We start from the raw sequence: 26,544 nt of genomic DNA, 5'->3' as shown, positions 1-26,544 counted from the left end.
AGTAAGGGGTGGGGAAGAAACATTAGGAACACAAGTGAGGAGAGCCAGGTAACTAGAAAAAGATCAGGTTTGTTGGTCAAAGCAATTCAAGTTCACAAGCAAAGACCCTCACAGCAAGGCTATGTCAGTGGATAGCAGATGCTTAAAAAGCAAAGCATTGGAGAGACCCGTCCTCGATTCAGGGAAGCTCTTATATTTGGTGACACTTCCACCCGACAAACAGGTGACTGAGAAGCATGCCATTCCTGTAGAGTGCTTAAGGTCAGAGGCTCTGGACACAAATTCCTTCCTGGGTGATAATCTTGGCATCTTATTAGCTGTATGGGTTAGCTGAGATTTTTAACCCTTTCAGGCTGAGCTGTCTTTGCTATATCAAGAACATATCTACCTCATATGGTTGCCTACAGAGGAAGATCAAATAAGCTAAATCTTTCAAGATGCTTAGAATAGTGGCTGGCACATGCCAAAGATCTGATAAGTATTTATGGATACCTGTTAGCTACCTCTTCCACCTCTTTTAGGAAAATGCAATAGTGTAGAAACATGGTCATTAGCTTGGAGGAAACTGGTCCCCCTAAAAACCACAGCAGCATATTTTTACAAGTGACATCTTAGAATTTTAAAGAAACTTCCCAACCCATGCAACTAGCACAATGGATCAACTGGCTACCTAAAAAGGCAGAGGGAAATTGTAAGGGGCTCCTGTACTGCCCAAAAGCTAAGTGATGCTCTATAATCCAGAGTATTCTTTAGACCCCCTTGGAGGAGAGGATGGCAGTAAAGGTTCATCTGCATTTATAAGGACTTTGCCCTGAAATGGGCTCAAATAGTGAAAGTGGTGGGAGAAGAAGAGTCAGCCCTCCCCCTCCAGAGTGCACGGTGAAGTGTGCTGCACAGGAGAAGGATGTTGTGGTTTCAGCCTGGTTTGTGGGGCACAACAAGGTGAGGCTGTTTCAGAGACGGTGCTCCGTGTTGCTGTCTCCCTGTGGTTAGTGTGAAGTGAGCAAAGATACAGCAGCATGTATTTGGAGCTGAAGGGCTTGAGATGCTGTTTTGGGGCCCATGAGGCCCGCTGGGGCTTTGAACTGCAGCCACAAGACTCGGGTGGCATCTCTTTCCAGATTTGTTTTGAAACAAAGCTTGAAAACAAAATTCTACCTTGTCCTTATGCTAAGAACCTGAGAGCGAATATGCTTGTAGATTTGTTTATCCCTGGCTCAAATGAATGTTCAGAGATGCCTCTAGGTCTTGTGTCTTTGTCAGGCAAAAAACTGCTGGAGGCAGAAGGAGCTATGCCAAAAGGCAACGGGCAATTTGTTATTAAGTTGAATCTAGTAAAATGTAAGAAAGATGGGATAAGTTGTGAGGGGCGTGGAGGAAGAGTGAGGACAAACTTTGTTTAGGAAGGAGGCGAGGAGTGAGCAGAAGCAAGGCTTCCAGGAGAGAGCCTGGGTGGGAATGGTGTGACTGACCTGTTTAGAATTGGACCAGACTCCAGGTGCTCAAAGGAGTTGTTTATAATAGGCTTCGTGGTTTCCATTAGCTTTCATGAATCAATTAGTCTCTAGCAGAGACTGTGGTATTGTTCGACCTCTCCCATCCTGAGCTGCAGGGCGCCAGTCCTCAGCACACCCAGCATGCACATACATTAACAAACAATCTCATAGAGAGGAACTCAGTTTTCTCTACAGATTTAGCATAAGGACTCTTTTAGTTTAAAGGACATCTCTGTTCCAAAAACTGAGTGTCCGTCTCCTGGGATTTCTGTTTATGGGAGATATCCTTCTTCATTCATAAATTCATTCCATATTTTTTTGAGTGTACAACAAATGCCAGAAGCTATCCTGAGTGAAGCCGGGTTGGGTACTGAGGGTGAGAAAAAGATGAGTAAGTAGCGAAAGATAGATTCGAGTTGGATTCTGAAGAGTATTCGAAGAAATCTGAAATTTATTTGATAAGCAAGTGGGAGGTTTTTAAGCAAAAAGTTGGAATGTTTTAGCAGAGTTTCAGGAAAGCTATGCTGTGAGTAGCACAAAAGTTGGAGTGGGGCAGAAAACTGGAGAACTAGGGAGAAGATGTAGAAAATAGGGGCTTTAACTGGAGGCTATTAAAAGAATCTAGAAGAAAAATTTTGAGGGTTCTTGAAGTAGGGTGGTTACTGTGGGAACTTAAAGTCGAGTGACATTTTCTAGGAGTATTTAGTAAGTCTTGGGTGTAAGGGGAGAGAGAGGCAGAGGACTTGAGCTCAGGGCCTAAGCTTTGAGCATGGGAGACCCCAGATAATGCAGAACCAGAAGTCAGGAGGAAGAGCTCTTCCTGGAGACTCTCAGAGATGGACGGCATGATACAGTCCTCCAACCGGCTGCCCCATCCAATGCCTGTACCCATTTTGCTCCCTACTGTCATCTTCCCTTAAAGAACCACGCCCGGACAAAGAACCAGCTAAGTGGCCAATGGGTTTGGGTTCCAAGTATCCTTCTAGTGTGAGGAAATATGGGGTGCTCAAACAGTAGGATAGGTTGAGTGTTGCAGAGGAAGGAAAAATCCTCAAGTGATGAAGGCCAAGTAGAAATAGCCCACTGGGGACACAAGAGTCAGGGTAGCAGAGCTGAGACTGGTTCAATAGAGATAGAAGCAGAATAGGAGCATCACGAAGGCAGAGTCCTGGTTTCTGGTCACACCTCTAATATGCCTGACTTGGTACCCTGCCCTGCCAGAATACTTCTGTACTTCTGGCTAGAGGGAGCTTATGGGTTTTCCTGGTTGGCTGGAAATCTGCCCTAGTGTCATTCTCCACTACTGATAGCGATGGCTCATCCCTGAAGACTACAGAAAAGAGACTTCACATGAACAGTTTTTTGAATGGCTCCCTGTCCCCAAAACCTGAAAATCTGAAGCTTCTCTTCCCAAATATAAGACTAAGAAGTTTTTGAGTTTCCTTCCATATATATATATATAAGTATATACAACATGTATGAATGAATATACACACGTGCATGCATGCACACATGAAGACGGAGATGATGTTCATCTTTAGGGACCATGTAATACAACAATTTAGATTCAATATATTTTTGTACAAAAACTTTTGCACACCAATAATGCCAGAGACTAAGGAGGATGAGGCAAGAGGATAGCAAGTTTGAGGCCAACCTTGGCAACTTAATGAGACCCTGTCTCAAAATGAAAAAATAAAAAGGGTTGGGTATGAAGTAGCACCACTGGGTCCAATCCCCATTACTCTAGAAATAAAAATATAAAAAGAGAAAGAAATTTTTTAAAAAAAAGATTTTAAACACTGCTAAGCCATATTTCCTATATCTCATGATTGTGCAGTTGGTTATTTATATTGAAATACAAGAAATCTGGATAAGATAATGACTTTGAGGTTTGATGTTGGTCTGAAGAATTATTGACCAGCTCTGTGACTTTGGGCAGTCATATAACCTCTCTAAGCCTCATTTTCACCCTATATAATCTTACATAGTAATCTTCCTATTTCACAGCATTCTGAGGACTAAGTGAGATAAGTAACCTTTTGCATGGTTCCTGATTCATAGAAAACCCTAACTATATTAGCTATTATTATCTATTATTCATATCTCAACTTTGTTAGGTAGAAAATCTTTCTTCAGGAAACTATTGGGCCCTCTTTCTCTAACTGAAAATTATTCATTTCAAATTTCTTCCAACATCATGTCAACCACAATTATTGTTAGCATGGATTTCTACTTCTCTCTGAATAGCTATGTGGATGTGCTATATCACAATGGTGAAGCAACAGGCTTGATCTGTATCCCGTATAGCCAATGGTCCACTGCGGGAGACGGATAATGAATAATTCATATGAGGAACCTTCCATGTTTGCTGAAATTACTCTACCAGTTGCAAATTCACCTGTTTTTACATCTCATCCACATTTGTTTACCTTGTTACCAAGGATAAAGATATCATGAATAACCTTGTAAAATGCCACATTGATGACCAAATACCTTCTAAGTGGAAAGAGAGGGGTGGTGACAAAAGTTCAGTTTTGGAGATACATAGCTAAGGAACCCAGCAGGACTTTCAAGCTAGCCATCAAATTTGTATGAATTTCTTAACATCATAGAAGTCAGAGATGGAGAAAAATATTTGAGTTATTTGCATACAGATCAGAATGTAAGAGTAGTAAGTGGAATAATCAAGAAGAAATTGGCTGAGACATAGGAAAAGGAGATAAAAAACAAACTAAATAAGTAATGGGAGAAGTAATGAGAAGAAATAATAAAAAGGAAAGACAGTAGAGTTTACTGTCATGGAATTCCACGGACAAGAGAATTTTAAAAATGAGAGGGTGATTAGTAGTATGAAGTTATGAAGAGAATCTGCCATTTGTTAATTGAGAGATCATTGGGGACCTTTGGGGCATATTTCAGTGAAGTGGTAAGAAGAACAGATTTTTTAGGGGTTAAAAAATTGGTTGGAAACAAAGAGAAACAGTGGTGAAAATCATTGAAATAAAAATCAGTTTCTTTGAAAAGAGAAATAAAATTTGTAAATCTCTAACCAGACTGACCAAGAAAAAAAGAGAGAAAATATAATTTACAAACACCAGGAATAAAAAAGGAGTTATCACCATAAAACCTGACAATATTAAAAGGAACATCATGGAGTATTTTAAGTAGTCTTTGTAAATATATCTGACAACTTAGAGGTAATGGACAGGTTTCTTAAAAGCCACCAAAGCTCACTCAAGAAGAACTAGATTGTTTTAATAATCCTATACTATTAAATAAGTTGAATTCCTAATTAAAACTCTTCCAACAAAGAAACCAGTATGTGAGGAGACTTCACTGGAAATTATACAAAATACTTACATAAAACTAATTCTAGATGAACCCTTTCATAAAATAAAGGAGGTAATACATACTAATTTATTTATGAAGCCAAAATTAATCTAATATGCAATCTAAATATGATATAAGGAAAGAAAACTGAAGACTAACATCTCCTCCTAAACACAGATAAGAAAAATCCCCAACAAAATATTAGCAACTCAAAATCCAGTGGATAAAAGGTACAATAGATTCCTAGAGCATGGCTGGTTTATCAATCAAACTTAATATAATTCCCCATATCAATATACTGAAGAAGCAAAATAACAGGATCATTTTTTAGATTCAGAAAAAAAAATGGAAAAATAAATACCTGTTTATGATAAAAGGAGTATCATAAAGGAAGAGGACACATTGTCACTCTAAGAAGTCTGGGAGGAAAGGAAGGGGGGTTCTAACTCTAGAAGTAAGTGGAGTAGGGCGAATGGAAGCATCCCTCCCCCCACATACTTAAGCCTTGAACATGCTTATAGAAGAGGAAAGAGGAAAGAGACCACCACCACCAATGAAACAGGAAATAGTAATGGACTAGGTTTTTAGGTCAGGGAGGGAATAGGATCTATAGCACAACAGGAGCAAATGATTGTACTCCAGAAGGTCAATATGTTAGGAGTGATGGCAAGAAGGCGAAATAGGTGTGACCGCAGAGGTTACATGAAACAGACAAGTGGGTGCACTGTGAGAGACAAGAGGCTCTCAGTGGAGAGTCGCACAGTTTTCAGAGAACCCCTCTCAAAGGGAACCTATGTGGTGTGGCAGAATGAGCTCCAGCTTTGGCATGGGTCAGAAAATGGCTGGGAGTCACTAATCTGCCAGGACTCAGTTGATTGATCCTAGGCAAGTCACTAATCTCTATGAAACTCAGTGCTGTCGTCTGTAAAGAAAGGAAAAGCAGCACAAAACCTGGAGCATTGTTACAAGGATGAAGTAAGAAAAACTAATAAAAAATTACAAAAAAAAAGAATAGTGGAGGACCTTAATGGGGAACAGATTAGTCAATGTGATTATGTTTTTGTTTTACTATTATGTGCTTATCCTTTACGTGGAGAAGAAACAAATCTTTATGACCTTTTTGAGGTTGTAACATAATTTTCCCCAAAGTTAGGCTCCTATCCTGCCCAGGAACTATGAGTAACCAGATCTATTGCATTCCAATAGAATACACTTGTATTCCAATGAGATGACACCCAGATTCTTGAAGAGATATTTCTTGATTGAAGAAAATTTATATATCAGAAGGGTAGAAAAGATTAAGATTGTAAGGTATGTTAACTTATTTGTTTGTTTGTTTTGTGGTGCTGGGGTTTGAACCCAGGGCTTTGTGCATGCAAGGCAAGCACTCTACCAATTGAGGTATATCCCAAGCCCCAAATTCTAAGTTGTCTAAAGTCCTTGTTCTAAGAAGAAACGAGTCAGGGGCCTTTACTCAGGTTTTGGCTGGAGGGATGAGCACATTCTTTTGGAAGTTGAACTTTCTAGGTATGCATTTTAAGTGGCACTACTATCATCATAAAGAAATAAACTTTGACCAGTACAATCAATAATAAAATTTAGTATAATCTCTTAGTGAAGGGTGGAGGTGCAGGCATGGACAGGATGATTAATGCTGAGAATTTTACAGGCTTCATGGATCATTTTTGAGAAAATTGACATCATGACAATTTTGAATTCTCTCATAGATAAACATGGTATATCTCTCTATTTATTGAAGTCCTCTTTAACTTTTTAAAAAGTTTCAATATGCAAATAATAAACATACTAAATTTTTTTTAAAAAGAAAGAAAGTTATGCATGCAATCTTTCCATGACTAGCACGGCCGCTAATTCAGAAACTGTTGAGGGGTGATGGGGAATGAAGACAAACAGGCACACATAGAGAGAAAAGGCTGGGGCCAGGTGGGCAGCCAAGCCCTGATGAGGCTGAGTCTGACTGACCCAGAGCTAGCTCAACACATTTACTGTATAGGTTTTGTCATCAAAATGTTATTTGTGGGAAAGTTTCTGCAAAGTGAGTAATATGAAGGATGCAGGAATGGCGAGACATTAGTTGTCTTATTACACTTAGAATTTTGTATCCCTGGGAGCTGGTGCTTGAGCTCACTGTCTCAACTGATACAGCTGCACACCTTTGCATGTAGCCTCCTCTGGGTGGCGTCACCATAGCAACTGGGCCATCTTGAGCTGCACCTTTGCATGAGAAGTTTCCAGTGCAAATGCAGCCACGAGAGAGTCAGAAAGACCATGATTCAAACCACTGCCCCCCCACAACCTAGCACAGTTCCTAGCACATGGGCAAGTGCTCCGGTCATGCTATTCTCATCCTCTGAGGCTTTTGTGTCTTGATTATAAAGAGAAGTGGTATAACATTTGGAGGAATTAAGAAAAAATGGATCAATACTTGTGGGAAATGCAATTAGAAATTTTCTGAAGGTGTGTAAAAAAATAATTGAATAGTAGCAAGTTTAGGAAAGATTTATATTCAGTGTTAATGGATCATGCAATGATAACTGAGCATCAGCAGGAGATAGAGGGCAAATAGTGGAATGTACTGAGGAGGTTCACAATTTTGGGCATGACATTGATGAGGACAGGGAAAAGGTAGCCATAGGGAGAGATGCCATAGACCTTCAATGAGATCAATGCTATGGAAGCAGAAATTGATCCTAAAATAGCTATTGCAAGCAGTTGATGCTAACACCTCTTTAACCTTTGATATGGAAGTAATGGTGACCTCTTGAGCAGATTTCCCCAAGGGACAGATCCAAAATATTAGTTCTTGCTAAAGAACTTTAGCTTTTTGAGAGTCAGGTGTGAAGAACCAAGTAACCTATTCAGAGGAAGCAAGAGAAGAGAGAGACATCTAAGAGTGGACAGTGAAATTCACCACTTTCTCTGCTCTGCCATTCATCTTCCAGAGCACGAGAACCAGTGAGAGTGGTAGAGGAGGAATTTTTTCCATGTCTCCACATCGATGGTCATTTCACCTTCCTTTACCATCTTTTGTCTAGGCAATTCCTTCATTTCTACATCACTGGTGCTATTTAAACTTAGTAGAAAATAGAATCAGTTTCCCTTTATCTTTAAAGGATATGGCAATATTATTTTTGATGGTTTTAAAATGATTCCTGGGCAACCTCAAAGTTTTATAATTCATATAAACTAAAAGTACAATGGTGTACAGCAGAACTGTTTCCTGATGGAGTGGTTGGCGCAACTGTTCATCACCTTCTGACATGATGACCTTTTTTGAGAGTTGGCTTTTCAAAATTGGTAAATTGGTATGTAGGTGGAATGGAAGGAGCCTCGAAATATATAAACTTTTTAGGAAATTTAATATCTGATCAACACTCACGTTTTAAATTAAGAAGCTTCCTAAATTCCCCCAATGCTTCTGAATAAATATATATTGTATGCTACTATGAAAATTTCAGATAGACTAAGATATTAGGGTTTAACTATTGACATGGTAAATTGAGAATAGGAAGCTAGACTTTTGTGGAGGAGGTTCTTGTGAACAGAGGGAGTTGGATGAGATGAACTCCGAAGTCTTTTCCAGGGCTAAAATTATATAACATGGTGGCTTTCCAAGGTCACCCAGGGGCAAAATCAGGGTCCCATCCAAAGCTTATACTATGACTTCATCTGACTCTTTTAACTGTATTTAAGGATTTAGTTGATAGTTAAAAATGACAATTGACTCCAACTTTCTCCTGGAAACATATAACACCTTTAATGGTCTGCCTCTTATGAAGAAATCTGCCATTCAGCAGGCCCCCACCCTTCCTGGGCCATCCAAGTGGTTTTTTATATCCCACTGCCAATTGATCATGTGAAATCTGAAAGCAGCCTGTGTCAACAAAAGGGATATGGCCTGGAGCAAAAAGAATGAGTCAGAGTGATAAAAATTTCTGTCTTGGGTCTCTAACTAGATAGCAGAGGTTTTTTTCATCCAAAGGCAGAAAAGACAAAAAGAAGACGACCTGCAGTTCATGGCTAAGCCATCTAAACGATGGATTTCTATACGGAGCAGTCCCTAACATTTATTTGTGTTTGAAGTGCTGGGAGCTGCTTTGAAGCAAGTAATACTATCAAACCAAGCCTGTTCCTACCTCCAGCTCCTGATTTGGGGTTTCCATGATTTTCCTAAGAGAAAACATGGGTCTCTGAATTTTATAATCAATAGGATTATAATAGGAATAACATAACACTGTTCTCAAGGATGGACTTTTAAGAAGCATCTTCAAAATCTCTGTCACTTTTCCACAGATGATGGAATACGATCTGGCCTTAGTGACTGCATTCTAGAGAGTTGAATGTGGTGATGGGATGGTGAGCAATTTCTGAAACTGGGCCACAAGGAAACACAGATTCTGCCTGGCTCTCCCTCCTGGGACATGTGCTTTTAGAGACTTGAATCACTTTGTCAAGATGGAGAAACGGTATTGGTGCTCGGCTCCCTGGCTCTTCACGTCTTCCCAGTCTAGGCTCAGACATATGAACAAGTCGTGAGAAGGCTCAAGCTCCCAGACTTTGAGCTGCCCCAGGGGCTCTGTGTGAAGCAGAAGCGAATTATCTTCCTGAGACCCAAGTCATAGATTCACAAACATTGTCATTGCTTTAAGACACAACGTTTTGGAGTGCTTTGTCACAATGCTATAGTATTGGCAATAGAAGGGATCACTGAATAAGAAGAAATAAGAAGTTACTGGACTTATAAAAAGTGGAAAAAAACCCACAAAGAACTTAAAACAGATACTTGTGACTCAAATAGATAAATGTACACCCATGTTTGCTTCAGCTTCATTCACAATAACCAAAAAGGGTGAAAACAACCCAATTGTGCATCAACCGATGAATGGATAAAAGAAGTATATATCCATACAGTGAAATATTATTTATTGATGAAGAGGAATGAACTTATGATGCATGCTTCAATATAGTACCTAGAAAACACCTTGGAGAGTGAACTAAGTCAGGCACAAAAGGACTGTATGATACCATATATATGAAATATTTAGACAAAGGGACAGAAAGATTAGAAGTTACCAGGGTCCAGTAGGAGGAATGGAGTTCACAGAGTTTCTATTTAGGAAGAAGAAGTGGTTTTGGAGATAGATAGTGGTGATGGTTGACTAACAGTGTGAATAGAATCAATGCCACTGAATCATAGCCTTAAAATGATTAAAGTGTAATATTTTATGTTATATATAGTTAGTTTAATAAAAGTTGTAAAAATATGAGTTAGTTAAATATGACCAGAGTAGGAACATGGTTATTCAGGAGAGTCAATACTAGATGATTGGATAATGGGGAAATAATGCCAATATGTTGGGAAGAAAGGCTCATTTTAAAAAATCAGAGCTTCATAGTTACATGTAGTTGGGTACATCCTGACAAACTCAGACATGCATGGAAACCAATTACAGTTCATGATTCCTCCTTTTCCTACCCCCTTTTCCTTCCCATTCCCCCTCCCCTCTTCCATTCTTCTTCCTCTACTTGACTTCCTTTTACTCGTCCATTAATTTATATTTGATTGGTTCTTTATATTATCCCATCCTTCCCTCCTCTTTCTTTTATTTTACTCTAGCTTCTGCATATGGGAGAACCCTTTCTACCTTTGACTGTCTGATTTTGGCTTTTTTCACTTAGCATGATATTCTCCATTTCGATTCATTTACAAGCAAATGCCATAATTTCATTCTTCTTCCTGGCTGAGTAGAACTCCATCATATATATCTCCCAATTTCTTATCCCATTCATCTACTGACAGTATTCTGGATTGATTCCATAATTTATATATTGTGACTTGTGCTGCTATAAACATTGAGGTGTTGAATCACTGTAGTGTGACTATTTTAGATCTTTTGGGAAAGTACCAAAGAGTGAGATAGCTGGATCATATGGTGATTCCATCCCTAATTCAAAAGGCTAATTTTAGAAAGAAAAGCTTCAAAGCAATCTTTTTTTTACTATGATGAGTAAATGGCTGATTGTTGCTGTCTTTGCAGAATTATTTTTAATGCATAAAACTTCAATGATCACTTCTGAAAGGTTGGTGAGCTATGGGTGGAGTAGGGTGGTCAGAAGGAGAACTGCTAAGGATGAGTCATGAAAGGCAGGCCAGGAATGTGGGAGGGATTTTCAAACTGAGATGGAAAAGTCTTGATAAATCATTAAATTTGGATAAAAGCCACTATCAACATGTAACAAGGACTGATTTAAAATTAGAAGTCCCAATCTGTTGCTCTGCACCCAGCCATTTCCTGCTAATTTATTTATCTGTTTTCATATCACAGCTTCCTACTGGGAGGCCATCATCTCATGTGGAGGATGGAAGCTGATAGTACCCCCAAAGCCCAGCCTGGTGCCAGAAGGATGCATGGAGGGAGGACTGGAATTGTAGCATCTCTGCCTTGCACAGTCTGGCTGGATCTACAGCTGTATACTTCCTGGCATTTGTTCCTATAGATTTTACTGTTTCTGTAGGATGGGCAAAGCGAAGACAGATTGGTTAATTAGCAGTTGTCTTTACTATTTGGCCCAAATGGTGATTAAATTCATTTTCCCTTTTTAAATCATTTTCTCTTCCTTCTGATACAAGCAGGTGACCAGATCCAGTCAGTTGGGACCCCAGCAGCCTCTGGCCTGGGTTCTGGTAACAAATATTTTTTGGTTATGACACTGACATTTATTTAGTGGGAGGACATTTATTTAAAGGAGGTACAGAGAGGCTGAAGCAGGAATGTGTATCTGCTCTGGCCTTTGGCTGGGGTAGTAACATGGCCACTAGCCCTCAGTGAGGATGGTGCCCTCTTGGCTTCGCCATCCCTGTGGAGAAAAGCCCAGGAATGGGGAATACAATAAGGTTTGTAGGTGAGGCAAGGCCTTGCAGGGGCAGGAAGGTGCTGCCAGGGAGGAGTGGGCAGGCCGCCAGGGAGCCTGCGTGCCCTCCTCCAGGGCCTTGGGACCAGGGCAGCCGTGCTACCTCACAAGCAGACGACACACACATTTTCAATAAAGGAATTGATTATAAATTGATTTTTAAAAATTAGATTTTTTAAGTATAAGGAGTAATTTAGAAGATGAATTTGAGTAGGGTTATATCTAGCTGATTATATTCTAATTTTTTAAAAATGGGACCTGTTAAGATGGGTCGAATGTTCAATTAAGAGCTTGAAACAAAGGCTTAGGAGTTTTTAGTTATTTCTAAATTAATATGTCATGAATTTATTTTGGTTACCAGGCCACCATAGTGAAAGGGTAAAGTTTCTAAGCTGGAAAGCTTGAATTAAAATGTAAAAGATTAGGTATTATTAAATTCCTCTGCTACACCCAGATTCCTGAGATAGTTAAAACAACGCCCTACTGGCCATTTAGCCTAGGGCCCTGTGCAGTTTGTCACAGGGCCCAAACCAATCAGTTTGAATGTGTACTCTGCTTAGGAATGACCAATCACCCCCACCCGACCTGTTCCTGCCAATGATTGTGCCAATCACGTCTCAGAGTTGTTGTTCAATTTTCCCGCGCCTCATGATGATTTGTTCTGATGTATGCAAAGCCCACCGCCCTCTCCAGAAAGTGTACTTAAGCTCTGCTTGACCTCAGCTCTGGGCTCTGGGCTGCTCTCCCTTCTTGAGTGAGCACGGAGCCCCAGTGCGCTGGAATGGATCCCCAATAAATCCCCTTTTGCCAATTGCATGGAGCCAGTCTCTGGTGTGGTCTCTTTCTCCGACGCTCCACTGGACCCTTACATTAGCACTCTTAAAAACTCACTGTGTGTGTGTGTGTGTGTGTGTGTGTGTGTGTGTGTGTGAGCATGTACATGCGCGCACATGTACACAGTGCCAGTAGTGGTTTTAGTTACATTATCAGAATGTTTCAAGGTTGCGAATTCACTAGAATTACAAGGCTTGAAAGGACCTCAGGGAGGTAAGCTTCTAGTACCTTCTTCCTTTCTCTGGGAGAATGCCGTAAAACCTCTGGTTTCAGTGTGAATTTCACTCCTTGCCCAATGGGCCTCATAAGACAGATTATACAATTTCCTTACTTAACAGTATTGTGCAGGAGAATTATTATAGCAAAGAATTCTGCTTGCTCTGTTTTGCTGTTTTTCTACTGTAATGCAATGTTGCCTTGTTTTGTTCCATCCTTAATAAAATGTGAACTAGTTTACTAACTTCGTCCTTATCATGATATTTTATTTCTTTTAACTCTACTTTTTGATGCTATCTTCTCCCTTCTGCAGGATAATTAGAATTACCCTCTGCACCCACATGTGAATCAGCTAAGAAATTTTGAGTTCTCTGATAAAGTTTCTTTTCCATCTTCCAAGTACACATCTGGGTTGCTATCTCCATATTTTGGAGACAAGGGTTTTGGGAATGGAGCTTTGGTTGAGTCTTAGCCCACAAGAAGCAAAACTAGGAAATGAATCACTTTCTAGAAATGGAATATAATTCCCACTAATAATAGAAATTGTCTTGGACAGCTCTTTGTTTTAGTGATCAATCTTGATGTGATGTTTCAACATATTTTGTACAAATATAACAATAAAAAGCAGGCTGTGAGTTTAGTCTGAGGGCAGCAATAAAGAAAATGCATAAAACTCTGATTTTCAACTCACTGGCATGACGTGTAAAGAACAAAAATATGATTTTCCTGATGCTGACAAGCGCAGTGGAGAAAAACATAAGAGTACAGAGTACAATGTGGTAGATTGCTCCTATTTTGCATTAGATAGTGAGGTGAGACCTTAGGAAAAGTGACATTTCAAAAGAGACCCAAAGGAAGTCAGAGGACAAGCCACCTAGGGATGAGGAAGAAAAGTCATTCCAAACAGAGAGAATAGCAAGGGCAAAGGCCCTGAGGCAGAAGTGTGGTCAGTGTGCTCCGGGATCACAAGGTGGGTTCATTGTTTAAGTAGAGTGAGAAAGGGGAAGAAGAGCAGATGCATGTGATCAGAGAGTTAGCAGGGGGTAAGGTCAAGATTAGGACTTGGGCTGGACTCTGTGAGACGACAAGTTGCCAGTAGAAAGTTGGAGCAGAAGGAGGGCATGGCCTGACTTGCCTGGTCAAAGGCTCCCTCTGGCCGCTGTGGGGAGAACAGGCTGTAGGGGGAGCAAAGCAAGAAGAGGGTTGACAGGGTAGGGGGCTGCTGCTGCAATAATCCAGGTAAGAAATGACAGTGGCTTGGCCCAGCCTCCTTGTGATGGGACTAGGGGAGATCAGACCATAGGAGCATTTTTCTGAGGGCATGTGCTACATTATCTGCTGATGGACTGGAGGTAGGATGAGAGAGAGAGAGAAAGAAGTCCAGAATGACTTCGAGGTCCTTGGTCTGAACAAAAGGAGGTCAGATTTACCTGAAATAGGGAAGAATGTAGAGGACAGTAGGTCTGAGGGAGAGGAAAATTGAGATTTCTGCCTCAGGCATGTTGAGTGTGACGTGACTTCTAGCCATCCATGTGGCAATCAGACGGGTATCAAGGTGGGGAAGTTTAGATTTTGGAGGAAAGTGAGAATAGAAATTTCAGGAATATAAGCCTATAACAGCCTCTATAATAATAGTGGAAATGGATGAGACGCAGAGACTGGCTTTGGCTGACTCCTGGGACCCTGCAGCATTTGGAGGTTGAGTGGAAGAGGAGGATCCACCAAAAGACCCTCAGAGGGAGCAGCCCAGGAAAGGGTGTCATAGAAGCCCAGCATTTTTCTAAGACACTTTCTCGAAATAAGTCTCATTGAATGTCTCTGATTTATCAAGCAAAATGATACATTTTCGCAGGTACAACTGGAGAGAAACATTCAATGGAGAAATAATTATGAAGAGATGATAGGAGCATGGCTGTACTAGGCGTTAGATAATGCAGCCATCTCCTTGGTTACTGGGATGAACCTTGAGGTTTTACATCACATGGAGCAAGAAATGTAACATGCACAGAGTGGTTCTGCCCTGATGTGTAATTTGGGGGAACTTTTCATTATATTTGCTTAATGTAAATACTTCTCAGAGGGAGCACTCCTGATGTCTCTGTGTTATTTTTTTCTAATATATTATTTCTAGTGCTTCCTATTTTCAGAATCATTCCAAAATACACCCTTGCTTACATTGGATTTTTGCTCTTTGCCTTGCAGGTTTAGGATAGAAGATTCCTTGAGTTGAGCAAGTTCCCTCTTTCAGGCCCTCTTTATCAACTGGCAGGGGTCATGTCTACCAATGAAAACATACACGACAGACTCCATGGTCACATTTGATTTTGGGAAGATTCATTGCCAAATAATTAAAAAATCACACTCTTCTTTCTTCATTTCTTTTCCTCTGTAAGTCTTGAAGGTGATCTTTCTCCATTACTTCCTTGTATGTGCTCACTTCTTTGGAAAATCATTTTAATATCCTAAGAGAAAACATTCAAAGTAAAGTTACAAATATTAATGAAGAATTTAGGGTGAATGTTCACCTAATATATGGTGGCAATTAACAGTAAGTTGTTCTTTGTTTGGTTTGATTCGTACCCTGCAACTGACTAGTTGTTTCCTTGGAAACCCCACTTTTCTCATCTAATAATGGACTTGTCATCTTAGATTGCATAACATTTGTGAAAGTAATTATGCAAACTCTGGCCTGTAATGGGCAAGTCAAAAAGACTATTTTTCTATAAAGAATGAGAGAGAGAGAGAGTATTCATCATTTATTAAAAGAAGATTGTAATGCCAAATTAATAATTTCTACAGATTTGTAGAGTTTTAGAGCAGCAGACGGCTTTTCTATGCCAGGGACAGAATGCTCTGCCTTTCATCTACTGCTACTAACAATTATGGCCCCTGATTTCAGCTATAAATTTAGCCAAGCCTGGTTTAAATATGTCTCGAGTGTCTGATTTTCCCCATGCTATGGAGTATCAGATAACCACACACTAGCTCATTTCTTCTCAAACTAACTTAATAAGGTTAGCATTAGTTATTATAAACATAGTATTCAAAGAAGACCTCTTGAGGTCGCTTGCCCAAGGTCACACACTTCATGTGTGTGGTTCCAGAGCCCATTTTCGTAAGTTCAAAGCCAGTTCACCTTACAATAGGAGCAAAAGTTAAAGTTTATCATCATAATTACACACACTCAAATTTTTTCTTATATGTATTTAAAAATGTTGCTGCTTCTAAATACAGACCTTGTAAACACAGCAGATAGGAAACAACCTTCACTTCCCACTGTTTAGAACAGCAAACATTTTAACCTGAAAAACCACACTCGAGCTTTTGCTTTGCTTATCTTGAACCATCTTCAAATAACATCACTGTGGTTAAAGTTCATTTTAAAAATGTGATCTACTTACTTGTACATGGATATCTGGAGCAAGAGACCCAACAGGACAAGTATGACTGTCCCTGAGTCTTCAACTTTTTTTTTTCTCTCTCTCTCTTTTCTCCCTCCCTCCTTCCCTTCCTTTCCCTTCCCTTCCCTTTCCTTCTTCTTTTCTTTCTTTCTTTGCAAGAATGAAAATAGAGTACCTTACTGGAAAGGGACTCTTTTTTGTTAAATATCAAATTTTAGGCTTTTCAGGTCATTGACACCATGCTTGTTGATTCACAATCATATGTTGAGACAGTTTTCTGTTTCCCATCCTCCCATTTGGAACCTTCCATGAAGTTACAGGGAGGAGATGTAAAAGAAAGCAAAAGTTGGAGCAACTGAGCCAGGCCCAGTGGCATATGCATGTAATCCCAGCAATTTAGGAGGCTGAGGCAGGAGGATCAAAGGTTTGAGTTCAGCCTCAGTGATTTATCGATAAGCTAAATGATGGGCCTATGAAGCCCATCTTATATTATATGACAAAATGACATGATATGGTTAAGAGAAGAAATATGTGTGAAGAAATCAATATCATACCACACACCCCTGCTCAGAAGCCTATTCATGCTCCGTTGCTTTTCAGATCAAATCTCAATCCCTGGGATTCTTTGCAATCTGGCCTGATTTTACTAATTCAGTGGGGTCACTGATATCTGGATATCTGGGTGGCCCTTCAAGGGATCAGACCCTGTTCTTCCCACTCCTTCTCTCATGCCCTGGCCCTGGCCTCCCTTCCACCTAGCATGCTGTGCAACTCCCTATCCCAATACCAAAATCCATGCGGGCTCCCTATCTTCCTGCACCACTTTCCAAAACCCTGGCCATCTTTTAAGATGCAGTTTATCCTGGGTAGATTCCCTCCATGCTTCTAGCATACAAATAAGTCATGTTTTGAATTCCTATAATTTTGTATTTTGTTTACTTTAAACATCATTCTCTTGTAATTCCTGAATGTAAAAATAAGTGGAATGTGCTTGAGAACAGCAGCTAAGTTTGGTACTCATTTTTCTCTCCCATGAAAGGGTATACTACTGGTCTCAGTAGTAGCTGCTCAGTATCAATGATGCAAATAGCCACCATTTATGTAGCATTTTTCACATGCCAGATGCCATGCCAAGAACTACATGCATGGTGTAACTTATCCTCACCAACGCCTTTTGAATAGGAATGGCTGTTTTCCACATTTAAAATGAGATAGTCAAGATTAGGGAGGAGATGTAAAATCAGATTAGATAGCAGTGGATGAGCGATTCTAGCCCATGGCTTTAGGACTTCAGAGCTGAGTTCTTAAATTCTGTAATTATATTTCACTCCTGGGTGTGCCTAGTGTCTTGAAAACTCCTGGTTTGTTAGAAATCAACTTCAATGAGTACTAATACAGATGATAAAATTTAATATTAAAGGGAACCAGCAGACTGGGGGTATAGCTCAATGGTAGATTGCTTGCCTAGCATGCACAAGGCTCTGGGTTCCACTCCCAGCACTACCAAACAAACCAACAAAAGTGGATCAGCCCTTCAGGGAAAATAAATTTGGGTACAAAGATATTTAAGCCTGGATAGTTTAATTGCTGGGCTTCTTCAAAAGATAATAGACTATTTCTGAAAAGTCAGGAGAAAATGTTTCTTCGACCACCTGTGTTTACCGAAGTGAAAGTGCTTTTATCTTAAGCTCAGCAAGCCCAATAAATAACTAGTAGGAGTCAAATAGAGAACTTCATGCTGATTAAAACTGGTATGTGAGAGGACATAGCACCTTGCACTCTGAGAGTGGTTGGTGTCAGTCTGTGCCCCTTGAGCCCTTGCTGTCAAAGACCTGGGCCTAGCTCCAGTGGGCGTACCTTTGGCCTGTGTGGTGAGATGTGCTTGGTCACAGTGTGATCTCTGAGTGGCTAGTCTTCCTTTCTTCCACTGAGCTATCCCATTTTCTCTGGGTTTCGTGGTTAGCCTCCCCAACTTGCACACTGTTTCCTGATGGAATTGGTATCCGACCTGCTGTATGCACTATCATTTCTATTACACACACACTGAATACCGTGATTTAAATATGAAGAATATGTCAGCACTTGGCTGAAGACCATGGTCTTGGTTAGCTCTCTTTGGCAGGAGGGATCCTATTCTTCATACTCTTCTATTAGTGTGCAGCTTCACTACGTGAATAGAGTGACCCAGAACCCTGATGGTCCACCAGCTGTAACTGTTACCAACCCTCAGCCTTGGTTGTAGACCTAAGGTAGCACTGTGCTAATGATGAAGCAGACCCCAAATACAGAGATTGCCTCAACTGCGCATGAGCCTCGGGCCCAGTGGCTATTGGAGGCTGTCCTCTTAGCCTTGTTCAGCTTCTTCTCCTTCCTGCTAGCCCACATTAGAATGCCCAGCATGCCCTGAGCCTGAGCCCACTAGAATTAGGATAACTTTGGGTCATACTCACGGGAATTTTATAGTCTGAATAATTCGAAATCAGGTCCTGAACAAAAGGGTGTTTTAAGAGAACGGAAACTTCAATTGGCTCCAGGTTCTTGGCACCTAGGTCCTGAAATGTTTGTATGAAGCTCTTTAAGGAAAAACAGAAATGAATTTAATTAGCTTAACGTTACCACAGATATTAAAGAATGCTTTTATGTACAAATGGAAATTACTATAACTTTTATACAAGATATGTTTTCAGAATAAAAAATGTGCTTGAAATTGAGGGCAACTCCCCTCACATATGGGTTCTTCTTTCACAAAACAAATGTAACCAACCTCTGCATAAATGTTCTCTGTCTTCAGGTGAGTGGCAAATCGGTGAGTGTCCTGTACTTCATTTCCTCCCCGGAAGACCTTCAGTAGTGTTTCCAGGGAGATCTTCTCAGTGTTGATATTTTCAGGGGTTTCTTCTGGCTTTGGCTCCCCTTCCTCTCTTTCCTCCTTGAGTTCACTTTCGTCTTGTGGGACGTTGTCCTCGGGTTCAGGAAATTCCTCAGTGTGGCTCACGTCGGTAGAGAAGGAGGTCTGCCGAATTCAACGAGGAGGGTGTGAGCTCAGACTGACGCCTGCCAGCAGCACAGAGGTGTGGAAAACACCAGCTCCTCACACACTGAGGCAGGGGAGTGAGGGCCTACCACAGAGCAAACAAAGTGGGGAAGAGAACGCACCGGCTGCATCAAAAATCACGTCAAAACCCTAGACCATTTTGCTTGTAGTGGTCAGAGGCCTCAGGGTGGGGCTGTCTTAACCATCCCCATCTACCCTGTTCTTACTGCATTGCCAGGTATGAACACTGAGATAAGTTAGGGTAAGTGGTGAGAGACTCTTGACATGAGTATAGAATTTTAACAGGATTTGTTTTTGAACTTATTGCAGTTGAGGTTATGGCAAATTAATTTCTCAAGCTTGACAGATTCTAGGAGCTTCAGGAACATTTCTTTGGATACTGGGAGGGTAACCCAACCTAACACTTAGCAGGCAACATAGAAAACATGTTGAAGATAAAGTTGGAATTTTTTTTTTTTTTTACTGCTGTTCTTTGAAACTTGGCTAACAGCTGTGAACTCAGACATCACATTTTGATTCTTGCAAAGAATAAATTACTTCCAAAGTAATTTCTAACATATCAAAAGCCTGAAAAATATTTCTGTACATTGGCTCTATAATTATAAATATAGGAATTGATTCTGAATAAATATTCATGGGCCCAAATACTTTTGAATATGGATAATCATTCAGTATATCAGGAAAAATAGAAAGCCTATGATTCCAAAAAATGGGGAAATGGCACAATAATCCACATTTCTGTAATTGAATACTATGCTGCCATGAAAATTATGTTTTATAAGAATACCTTGTAACACACACACACACACACAATCCCAACTCATGGTAGAATAAGTAGAAAAAACCCCCAAAACCAACATAATAAATACACTAGGTACCCCTTTTCTTATGTATCTATCCTCATTAATAAAAATAAAGGGCATAGATACTTTATAGTGTTAAAAGTGATTACCTCTGGGGAGTAGAAAGGGCTATTTATTTTTTCCTTTGTTTTATAATTTTTGAATTCTCTATAATAAACATCTATTCATACATATGTGTGTGTGTGTGTGTGTGTGTGTGAGAGAGAGAGAGAGAGAGAAAAAGAGAGAGAGAGAGAGAGAGAGAGAGAGAGAGAGAATATGCATGTTTTCTAATTATGATCATTTACCACAGGGAAATGGGTATTTTGGGATATTGGTTGGCCAGATGTCGGAGAATCCCTGAATTCTGATTTCCTAAGAAAGAAAAATGTGTTTATTTAGGAGGGTTCCAATGTTAGTAAATATTTAACTCCTTAGAAGTATTAAGTGCATAGATTATACAAATTCTTTCCAAATGTAAGTGTTCTGCATATAAGAATTATGACATGTCATAAAATCAAGCCTCTGGTGCTCATCTGTGGCCAGAAGGGATTTTGGAGGCACTATGGGAAGTGCGATGAAGACAGGCTGCATTTGCTTTAGCTCTGGGTGGTCACCTGGCTTTAGTGGGGGGGGGGGTTCTGTATTATTTGGTAAGTCAGCTTGAGCTACAGAGATAGACCAAGGAAGGATGAAACATGGGGGAAGATTTACAGTTGTTTATGCAGAAAGCAAAAGCAGAATTTAATTGACTCTTAAAAATAATAGGAGAGGGCTGGGGATGTGGCTCAAGCGGTAGCGCGCTTGCCTGGCATGCGTGCGGCCCGGGTTGGATCCTCAGCACCACATACAAAGATGTTGTGTCTGCGAAAAACTAAAAAATAAATTTTAAAATATTCTCTCTCTCTCTCTCTCTCTCTCTCTCTCTCTCTCTCTCTCTCTCTTCACTCTCTCTTTAAAAAAAAATAATAGGAGGACTCTACCAGTGGAGATTTTGGAATTCTATATACACCCGTATATGTGCACTTCAACCTCTTCTCCAGTTAAACAATTGAAAATGCTACATGGCAAGAAAGTGACCCTGGCTTTAGTCTCTCTACTCAGGAATCTTGGAGATCATGGCATTGATTACCCACCAATAATTTCTTAGGGCAACAGAATATTCCGTCTAGAAAATAAACAGAGGATGTGAAACATCTTATTGAAGGAATGGAAAATGGGAAATTTTCTACTCAGAATGTAGCATGGGTGCTGTGTGGAGAAGATAAAGCCAAAGTAAAGGGCTCATCTGTTAGATGAGCAGGCAATGCCAAAACAAACAACCACCAAACCTGGCCGGTTTTGAACTATTTCCATATTTAGGGAGGGATTTGTTTTTTAATGGTCTGATATAAGCATTATGAAATATATGAATTTTTAATCCAAAAGGTAAAAATGTAAAAAGATGACATATTTGAGTGAAGAATCCCAAACTTATTAATGTCAGAGGATTTTTTTTTTTTTAAATTTTGCTGTTTTTCCTCTCTGGGAATCAGACAGAACAAGTCTAGTGCCTCAGTGGAAGGATGGGAAAGGACAGAGATCTAGGTCAGACCAAAGGAGCCAGTTCAGCATCCTGGAGGTGCCGGAGACCGTAAAGAAAAGGGTTTCTCCACAGAGACAGAAAGAGCCATTTTGAATGTGGGTGTAGGAACAAAGCCAGTCATGGCAGCTGGATGAAAACCAGTGTTTTGAATGAGTGATTATGTGTAGCATCAAAAACACTATGAGACTCCCATTATTCTCGAAGCAGGGGAAAGGTGACGCTGTCCAGCACTGTGTCACACTTGGCTAAGTCTCAGAGATAGGCCTCAAGGACTTCTCCCAAGTGTGTCCCTGGAACGGTGCCTGCACACCTTCCTGGCCATGTGTCACTCAGGCAATCAGCTCAGTCTCACATCTCAGGAGGCAGAAAATGAGGCCAGTTCTGAGAACAAAGGTGGGCAAAGCATCAAAGGAATGAATAAAATAGAAATTTATGCCCTTTGAACCTGAGGGCCTCAAAATACTCTTGCCAAGTTGCTTTTACAAAACTTGTGCTTTGTGGGAGGTACGAGTTCAGAATTTACTAAATTCAAATATCAGGACCCACCCCATGCCACACAGGTTGCAGAAAACGGACCATTTTCCCCAAATGTCACTTATTTAAAGATTCACCAGGACTAGTGCATTACTGATGAATGCCTTGATCCTGAGCTTCTTTGAAATTCCCCAAGAAGCCATAGTTTTTAAACATGTCTGAGCCGCATTAATGAAATCAGCATGAGCTGCAGAGATGGACCAAGGAAGCATGAAACGTGGGGGGAGATTTCCAGTTGTTTATGCAGAAAGCAAAAGCAGAGACTGATTGAATGTCTTGGGAGCAAACACAGATCTGCTGTAGTTGTTATTTCCGAGCAGGCTCCTTATGGCCTCCTGGGAGGAGGTTGCCCAGGAAACCGGAACACAGTTGGAAAGGGCTCAGAAATGGAATAGCATAATTGGAGACAAGATGGTGAGGACCAGGGGTGAACAAGAATGGGGGAGGCGGGTAGCTCCTGTGTTTCAAAAGCTCCTAGGGTTCATTCCAAGTCAGGAACAAGCAGGAAAGGCTGTGAGAGAGACTTGAGGTGCCAGCCCTTGTCCCTTCCCCATCTGCACACCCACATTTGGTCTCTGTGGTATAGCAGCTGTTCTGTGTCCTTGGATTTTAAGAGCTCCTGAGAGCAGCACTCAAGGGGAGCTGTTTCCTGGATGAGGCACTAGCATAAATTGAAGGAGTGACTCAGGGACTCAGCACCTCAGTGCTAGCTGGCCTGGCTGCCACCCACGGAGGTGTTTGTCTGTTGCTGTGGCAACAGCTCTACCACAGCTTCCTTTCCCCAGATCTTTTCAGCTCAAACCAGTAGCCTGGATCTCACTATTGCCTCTGCCTGCCCCGGATTCGTTCCCTCCTCCTCTGTGCCCTGCAGACTGTACCCCATTTCTTGCACTCTCCCCTCTCCCCTCCTTCATTGACAGACTGGTTCCCAGACATTAAGAGAACACTGACTCTTATGAAGCTACTTTGGAGGACACAAAATGGGTTATAAGTTGTCCCCGACTTCAGGTGGGAATAATTGAATAGCAGGACTCAATGGATAAACAGAGACCTGCCTGAATTACTGGGTCTCTTTGCTTGCCTCTTTTGCTGTCCAGTCTAGACTAACTAAATATCCCAGAATAGAAACGAGCATCCCATCAGGACGGCCTCAGCTCTGTCCCCCAAAGAACAGAAGAACCAAAAGCCACTCAGTGCAAATGGGCACCTCAGAATGCGTTATTTAGTGCCTGCCCTGAGGTTTTGCCACCTAAAAGCAAGGCAGGGTCCATCCCTAAGAAATCTGAAGGGGCGTCTGTGTGGCATCTTGATATTAAGCTTCGTCTGGTGAGGGTGAGACAAACTGCCTGCAGACTTCAGGTGGTCTGGCTTTGGCCCAAAATACTGTCAACAGTCACATATGTGTGGGAGCACTAAGGCCTGAACCTGCTTCATATACAGTTTCCATAGAGCAGGACAAACAGATTGGGGTTGAAGTCGTCTTCTTTTTCGCGTCTCAGGGTCAGCACTACATGCAAAATAAACACTGTCCTTTCCAGAGCAAACTTCAATTCTAACAAGAAACTTTGAGTGGATTTTGATTCTACCACAAAAGTATTTGATAGAACTGGGGTCTCCAGTTCTTCATGCAACTGAGAACATCCTTGTTGAAGACCCACTATGTGTCAAGCATTATGTCAGGAACTGGGGGAAATATGGAAAACAGCCAGAACCGAGTACCTGTTGAATGGTTTAGGATCTTCTGCAAACCCCTCCAGAGCCCAGAGTTAGCCCATTTCTGAAATGTGATTACCTTTTCTGCAGCCATCATGGGAGTTTCAACCAGTGGGAAGATGTGGGTCCCCACCGCCACACTGAGGGCCCTGTAGACCCCTTCCACAGAGTCTGGGTGGCACGCAAAATAGAGCAGCATCTGAGTGTAGTCGAGCTGGGGTGGGCTCTCCTCAGAGTCAGCAAACAGCCTAAAGAAAAACTGTCACACAAAAAGAATTTCAATCAAAGACAAAATGGGTGCACTCTGGGAGTGAGCAGGTCGTCAGGGCAGCGAAGAATCCCTGCAGGAGCATTGGAGCGAAGTTTCTGAGGACTGAATTAGTAATGAGTGGTATTAACTGAATAGCATTCTCAGTAGAAAAAAGTTGAAAAGCAGGATTCTGAATTCTAATGTCGAAGACAATTGTGTGCTAATTAATTTGTATTAACATACTCAGGATAATGCAATAATTATATATATAATGTATATACATGTAATATATATTTTATATAATATGTATTATATGTATATGTGTGTGTGTGTATATATATATATATATATATATATATATATATATATATATATAGAGAGAGAGAGAGAGAGAGAGAGAGAGAGAGAGAGAAGAGGCTGCAAGAAGGACCCACTGTCTGTCCTCTGAATCATCCAAACAAATTGGGTCTTGACCCTAAATATGAGACTTCTGGTCCATCTCTCCCTGTGTGGAAAAGATATTGGAAAGAGAATGATGCCATTTAGGCCTTTAAACTGGTTTTTCTGCTCTGAACTTGTCCCTCAACCTACTAGCCTTAAGTGAGTTCTTCCAACGTGGATTCACATCCAGGGAGACGGTATGATATGCCCTGAATGCTGATTTGTTAGGTGCCTTTCTCTCTGAATGACTAAGCTGACATTCATCCATCCAGTGTCTTGTGCATTTGACAGCATGGGGAGTCAGTGCTTGGAGCCTAATATCCTCCGGGGCCTTCAGAGCTGGGACATACAGACCACACTTAGGCACAACCTTATTGGGAAATCCTACTGGCTTCCATTTCCAACTCTGCTCAACTATGTACTTAGTGAACTGGAGAATCTTTTTTAACTAAACATTCAGATTAAGCACAGGGTTCTGGAGCTACCTTAGGTTTTGCATGTCTAGAAAGTCCCCAGATAATTCTGATGTTACTGGTCCTGACCCACACTTTGAGAGGTTACTAGATCCAGAGGATATTTCTCTTTTGCTATTCTCTGTAACCAACAGCCCTTACAACTATGAGCAAATTTAATTAGACATACATGAAGGTAAGTTTGGAAAAGAATTTCTGAAATTTTATGTTATCCATACAAATATAAATTAAATAATTTTGGTAGGAAAATGCATAAACTCTGTTATTTACAAAACAAAAAAGAATCTTAAAGATCAGTGGAATCTACATGTTCTTTTATTCAGGGGAAAATTAGAAACCAGAGGGATGCTCTCCTCCTGTCCATGAAGAAGAAAACGGCCATTTCATGGAATTGGCAAGGTGGCAGGGAATAAATGGTAGTCTGTAGGGGCTGAAGGTCTCAGTCCCACAACTGCATGGATCTGAATCCTGTCAACAATCCATCTGGGAAGCCAATGTTGGATCCAGCCTTATTATTGGCTGTGGGTGATACTGCAACTCCAGACAACACCCTAATTTCAGCTTTGTGGGAACCTGAGCAGAGAGCCCACTTACACCATGTCTGGACTTTTGATATGCAGAGCTATAAAATAATAAATGGGTATTATTTTAGGTAGCTAATTGTATGGTAATGTATATGTAGCACAAAACAATAACACAATGTTTCACACTCAGCAAATACTGACACCTTAATGTGCTAGCTATGGAATTTTCTAGGTGTTTGAAATTAAACCAGAAGCAAGAAGATAAAGATGCCAGCTCTTGAGAAGTTGACATTCTTGACGGGAAGGCAGGCAGTCATGAATTAACAATGCAAATGAAGTAAATTTTATAGTGATTATGGAGACCTTGGGAAAAAACAGATCACAGAAAGAGGTACTACGAGTGATGAGCAGAGAGAGGAGATTTGAATGTGTGAGAATGAAGGGCCTGGCTGTAACAAATATTAATCAGTCTAGAGGAATGAGACATGTTATGTGCTGTCACATGGACAGACCTGAGGAGATGAGAATAAGGCAACAACTCGTGGATTTTAATATAGCAAAATTAGAGCACCTTTCCTCAGGAAAACACTAAGGATTTTTTGAATCTTGGACTTTTTTTTTGGATACCTCCTGTCCCCCTTTCTCTAACCTGCTCTCCTGGATACCATTAGCAGATGTGCTCGAAAAATACAAATCCAATGGAAAGGAATTACTCACTTCAAGGTCATAATGTTTGATTTTGTTCTGTAATTTTGAACTAATGGCTTCCTAGAGATTGAGCAGTTAACATATTATACAGAGTTTGCTCTGACATCTAAATCTACCACTCAATTTTTCTCACATCTTACTGAAATGATCATGTTCAGTATATTTTTATATTTTAAAAATCTACACTGAAGTCAGAGTGAGTGACT

At 40.7% G+C, this 26,544-nt stretch overlaps 1 protein-coding gene across 2 annotated transcripts in view; it reads right to left on the bottom strand.

The window, feature by feature from the left end:
- Window positions 1–15,124: 15,124 nt before the first annotated feature.
- The window catches only part of Spef2 (sperm flagellar 2), a 170,560-nt gene continuing 159,140 nt past the window's right edge, over window positions 15,125–26,544 (bottom strand). For both annotated transcript variants that reach the window (XM_005325639.4, XM_040272637.2), the window contains exons 36-39: window positions 24,022–24,201; window positions 18,978–19,226; window positions 18,664–18,786; window positions 15,125–15,274 (exon numbers count right to left, since the gene is read on the bottom strand). In XM_005325639.4, coding sequence (XP_005325696.2) covers window positions 15,185–15,274; window positions 18,664–18,786; window positions 18,978–19,226; window positions 24,022–24,201 — 642 coding nt within the window. In that variant the 3' untranslated portion in view covers window positions 15,125–15,184. The remainder of the gene's footprint in view (window positions 15,275–18,663; window positions 18,787–18,977; window positions 19,227–24,021; window positions 24,202–26,544) is intronic.

The sequence above is a fragment of the Ictidomys tridecemlineatus genome, chromosome 1 (genome assembly GCF_052094955.1).
Source record: "Ictidomys tridecemlineatus isolate mIctTri1 chromosome 1, mIctTri1.hap1, whole genome shotgun sequence".
NCBI lineage: Eukaryota > Metazoa > Chordata > Mammalia > Rodentia > Sciuridae > Ictidomys > Ictidomys tridecemlineatus.
Note: the sequence above shows the minus strand (reverse complement) of the source record. Positions and strands in the feature narration are given on the sequence as shown.